Source organism: Carya illinoinensis, chromosome 13 (genome assembly GCF_018687715.1).
Source record: "Carya illinoinensis cultivar Pawnee chromosome 13, C.illinoinensisPawnee_v1, whole genome shotgun sequence".
Lineage (NCBI taxonomy): Eukaryota > Viridiplantae > Streptophyta > Magnoliopsida > Fagales > Juglandaceae > Carya > Carya illinoinensis.
This window is the reverse complement of record NC_056764.1, coordinates 23,083,150-23,088,754: the sequence shown is the minus strand read 5'-3', so window position 1 is coordinate 23,088,754 and position 5,605 is coordinate 23,083,150. Positions and strand designations below refer to the sequence as shown.

Genomic DNA, 5,605 nt, shown 5'->3' with positions numbered 1-5,605 from the left:
TTGATCATTTGCATAATTGTGCAGATAGACTAAAGCTAGCAATACAAGTTCTGATATGTGGCCATACATTGATAAGATATTATCCTATCTCATAGACATGTTTTTTGGATATTTATGTTAGCGTTTGGTACTCTTTAGATTTTCGATGTTTGAGACAATTTGCAGTAGATTAGAACCATAGCACAAGGAATATTTCCAGAGTACATGCGTAACTTATAATATAAGCTTTGATGTATTTACTCCAATGTTTTGGGTTCAGTAGTGATGTAATAAACTGATAAATCTAGAAATCACTGATGAAGATCATCAACATTGAACTTTATATTAAATATGTACAGCTATACACGTTGTATGTGAGTACTGTATGTAATTGCTTGTAAGATAATTAGTTTCAGATGCATATATATATATATATACTATTTGTATAAATTGAGTAAAACCTTATAGAGCGATTGTGTGTTTCTTAATAATTTTTTTACAGTCTAATTATTTACAAGCAGCAACTTTAAAAGTGCTAGTTTTGTGCTGAAGAGTGTTTTGCTTAAATGATTGTAAATCCATTTCTAGATTTTAGCTTGACCTTATGTTTGCCATTTGGCAATTGGTGATAATGAATGAACATTAAAGTTACAGGCCTAACTAAGTATTATTTCTTGTTCATTATTCGATGTTTCCTATATTAAAATAATCGGGTTACGTAATGAAAATCTATATGGTCATTGACAGAATGGATCGGAGAGATTGAAAGGCTAAAAAATGCTGAACAATGAATCCCCCCCCCACTTGATGTAGACGTGTTGAAGCTGTTCTACCCAATGCCCAGGTGCACATTGTTATCGATGACATGAACTAATTCTAACTATAGAAGAGCAGGATAGTTGAACAATTGTTGATGAATGTGGAGATTTTCAATTAATGTTTAGGAGCAAGAAATGGGATCTATATATTTAGTAGTTTGTAAGTACTGTAGGTTTTGCAAGTAGAAATTGGTCTACCCCAATGTATATAGCCCATAATTACATTAATGTGAATTTCCCACTAGGTTTAGATGAATGAATGTGTTTGATTTATTATATTCGATGAAAAAAAATTTTTTCCTATAATGAAAGTAACGAAAGAATTTTCCTTTATGTTTCAAATTTCTAAATTGGGTGTTGTCAAAATATAAGTGTTATATAGCAATGGAATAGAATTAGTCATAGGTTTATGTGTGAAGGGATCATGTAGGATCATTAAACTTGTGGTGATGCCAATGAAGTTATGTAATTAATTGTTGTTAATTAACAACAATTAAATTACTTAAATTATGTGAAGTTTAAGGTATTAAGAAAAAGTTAATCGATTATTTCAGGCTAGGTAATAAATTGATTAAATATGTGAATATTACTAAATAGTTCATTATATTTCTTACTAAGTTTGAAAAATATGGTTATATATATATATATATATAACCAACATAACAGGCGAGATAACGAGCAAAAAAAAAAAAAAAAAGCCAGAAAATTAATAGCAGCGCTTTTCAGAGTAATTGCAGCGATTTCAAATGTTGCAATTATACTTTAACAACGATTTTTCAAACATGGACTTCCCAAATTTGCAACAGTTTTTTCCTATTTGCAGCGCTTTATTCAAATTTTCCAACATTTTTATTACGCTGCATCTTATTATTTGTAACAATTTTTAAATAAATCGCTGCAATTAATCACCTCTATTCTAGCGATTTTGAGGAATTTACAGCGATCCAAAATACTGCAATTACACTTTAACAACGATTTTATCTACAGTGTTATCTATTTTTCCAGCGCTTTTAGCCTATTTTTTAGCATTTTTATTGCGCTGAAAAATATTATTTCCAGCAATTTATAAAAAACTCGCTGGAATTGAGGAACTTAATCACAGCGATTTTATAGCAATTTCAGCGATTTTAGATACTACAATTATGCTTTAACAATGATTTCCCATATACCCATGGACACATTAGCAATAGGTTTTACCTATTTGCAGTGCTTTTGGTTGAATTTTCAGCATTTATATTACGCTGTAAAAGATAATTTGCAACAATTAATAAAAAAATTGCTATTATTAAAAGCTTAATTCTAGCACTTTTTAGAGGAAATGCAGCGCTTTTAAATACTGCAATTACACGTTAACAGTGATTTTCCAGACATACATAATCACATTTGCAATAGTTTTTTCCTAATTGCAGCGCTTTTGGGTCTAGTTTCAGCATCTAAATTGTAACGCCCCAATGGAAGGCCCAAACCACATGGCCTATACTCCAAAAGGACTAGTCAATGATACAATTGGAGTCCCATTGGAACCTTATAAAGAGCACAAACGTTTCCTTCCCAAGCAATGTGGGATCTCATACACCACCTACCCATATCCTTATCATATGGGGTATTACAATCTACCCCCTTTAAATTCCCGACGTCCTCGTCGAGACTATCCGTTGTAGGTGGCACGGCTCAAGTCCCACGTTTCTGATTGAGATAAGCTCTAATACCATTTGTAACGCCCCAATGGAAGGCCCAAACCACATGGCCTATACTCCAAAAGGACTAGTCAATGATACAATTGGAGCCCCATTGGAACCTTATAAAGAGCACAAATTTTTCCTTCCCAAGCAATGTGGGATCCCATACACCACCTACCCATATCCTTATCATATGGGGTATTAGATAAATTACGCTAAAAATGACCATTTCCAACAATTTTTATATAAATCGCTGGTATTACATTATTAATTGCAGCACTTTTTAGAGTAATTGCAGTGATTTGTAATACTACAATTACTCGTCTGCAACGATTTTTCAGATAGTATAATCACATTTGCAATAGTTTTTTATTTGATTGTAGCGGTTTTAGTTGCATTTTCAGCATGTAAGTTACGCTGAAAATAGGTATTTGCAACAATTTTGAATATATTTGTTGTAAATACTGGATATCAATTACAGCGATTTACATAGTATTTGCAAGGATTTAAAATGTTGTAATTAAGATTTCTCAGCAATATATCTTTATGGGCTTGTGGGCAGTTACAACGATGTTGGTAGGGTTAGCAAGGAAAAAAATTGCTGCTAAAAGTATTTTAAGCAGCGATTTTTTCTTTTTCGCTGCTTTGGGCAAAAAAGACGCGATAATATGGGCGATTGTGCAAGAAATTTAAAAGTACTAGAAATGAGTATATGCAGCAGTTTATATACTTTTTTGTAACGATTTTAAATGCTACAAACGACCTGATTTCTTGTAGTGGACTTGCTAGGCCAATAGTAGTTTAATTTTGATCAATTTTATTCTCGATTTCAGCTATAAAATCTAACTAGGCATTTGACTTGATTGATACATTACGATAATAGATAAATAAATAATCTAGGAGATGAAGGAGAATACAGTATAAAATAATGAAAGAAAGGAAGGAAAGACACCTCAAAAATGCTTTGATCAGATTGTATATCTAGAATGCTTTCAGATTGTGATGACACCAGAGGTTTGAACTTCAGTTGGATCATAATCATCCTTGGGCTCCATAGCCATCTTCCCAAGCCTAAGCAAGCTCCCAGTGGCCAAAATTGCCCTAGGATCAATATCATGTATAGACCTCGCAGATAGACTTCTACATGCCGCCCATGCCGCATCAAACAGTTCCTTATTTTCTCTTGTTCCCAAAAGGCAGTGACCCAGAATTCTCAAAACCGGCTGCAGCAACTCCCATGGAAGAGGAATCCTCCCCTCCTTCCCCATCCTCTCCCTCGACTCATTCGCTCCAAGCAGTTCACTCGCACCATAATCGCTGTCCTTGCCCACGTCCGCTTCATGGCCAGCCCAAACCACACAAAAGTCGCAGAAGTCAATCTTGGACCCGATTGGCATCTGAAATATCTTGCTGTAATACAACTCTAGAGCCACCCCAACTATCCGAGCCCTTTTCGTAGACCTGACAGTTCCAAGAGGCTCCAAACTGGGAGATAGAACGGCTAGGTTAAAGGCCGTGGAGTTGTTTTTAGTGGGGGATACGGATTCATGGTAAACACTCGGATGCGACAAGTCAGGTACGTTAACGGTTATTGGTTGGCCTGCACGAGAAGTGGTCTCGTGGGCATAGAGGGCCAAGAGGACCGCCTCGAAGCCTGCTAGGGGCTTGCTGAGACTAACGCGAGAGAGGTAGAGGCCTGCGATGATGGGAAGGAAGCGGAGGACAACGAGTTGGAGGTCAGGCTCACCAGATTGGAAGGTGTCGTAGAGCCAGCGGCAGAGGTTGTCATCGCCAGCGCCGGAGTTGGGCTGGCGGAGGAGGAAGGAGATATTGGAGGCGACTTCATGGTCATGCAGAAGAGATAAAGCGGTGCAGAGGTCAGGGGGAGTGGTTGTAGGGAGGATGGAGGAGAGGGATCGGATAGCTGATTGAGTTTTGGAGAGCGAACCAGATGGTGAAGCTATGTCGAGTGTGGGTTTTGATGTGCCGGCGGGGCTAGTGGTTTCTGAGGTGGGAGTGTTTGTCAATATTTCTAAGACAGGACTGTCGTCCGACATTGTGTGTGTGTGTGTGTGAGAGAGAGAGAGAGAGAGAGAGAGAGAGAGAGAGGAAATCAAGATAATTAGTGGATATGAAGGTTATGGAAGGAGATACGTATAACAGAGGGAACATGTCAAAGAAGGTTAAAAGAAACTTAAAAAAATGTTAGTTGTTAGAGGAGATAATTATGGAGGAAAGATAGGATCAGCTTTTACTTGGCAATGGGAGTCTCTTCTCTTCTTCCATTCCCTTCTCTTGTTTTTTTTTCCGCGACGGCTTTGCCCATGATCTCATTTTAAAATTAATATTGCTCAGCATGTCAGCAAATTTTGTTTTTTTGATACAAGTCTTATAGAAAGATAGTCAATTATCGATACGAGTCATAGGTACTCATGATCGGATTCTATGCCACCCAAAGTTTTGAAATCCATTCCGGAGACCATTCCGGTTGAGGCACTGGAACGGAATATTTCGGTACCGGTACGTTTCGGTATACCGTTTCGGGATTAATTATATATTATATATAAATATTTATATGTATATATAAACTAACAATTAATAAAATAAATACATATATGTAAGTGTGTGATATGTATATGTGTATATATATAGAAGAATTAAAGATTTATAAAATGAATATATATTGAAAAAATTCACAAACTTGAGTTAAGACACAAAAATAAAGGAAAAAAATTAAAGAATAGAAAAATTATTAAAAGTAACAATACTTCTAATGCACGAAAATGGGTATTTGAATTCTTAAAGTACAATTTTATTCATTATTTTTTAACTTATTTAAAAGATTTTCTTTTTTTTTTTTTTTTTCGAGCCGGAATACCGGAATTCCGGCCGGAATTTGACCCGGAACGGAACAGATACCTATCCCATTCCGGTCACTGTTCCGGCACGAAAAATTCCGGCCATTCCGGCCGGAACGAAACGAATTTTAAAACTTTGATGCCACCACTTGTGAGGACCACCCGGCAATCGTTGCCTACCTAGATTTGGGCCACCATGAGGTGGCAATTGGCGGTAGTGGAAACCCCACCCTTTCTTTTGTTTTGTTTTCTTTTTTTTAGTTCAAACATT

At 36.3% G+C, this 5,605-nt stretch overlaps 1 protein-coding gene across 1 annotated transcript; it reads right to left on the bottom strand.

Annotated features, from left to right (window-relative positions):
- Positions 1-3,303: 3,303 nt before the first annotated feature.
- Positions 3,304-4,776, bottom strand: LOC122292651. Its single transcript, XM_043101106.1, has one exon. It carries the CDS (start codon positions 4,531-4,533, stop codon positions 3,469-3,471), a length of 1,065 nt encoding a protein of 354 aa, XP_042957040.1. The 5' UTR covers positions 4,534-4,776; the 3' UTR covers positions 3,304-3,468.
- Between the last annotated feature and the right edge of the window lie 829 nt (positions 4,777-5,605).

Bases quoted from the DNA above. Each gene is read 5' to 3' on its own strand.
- LOC122292651 (XM_043101106.1), bottom strand. From the start codon at position 4,533: ATGTCGGACGACAGTCCTGTCTTAGAAATATTGACAAACACTCCCACC.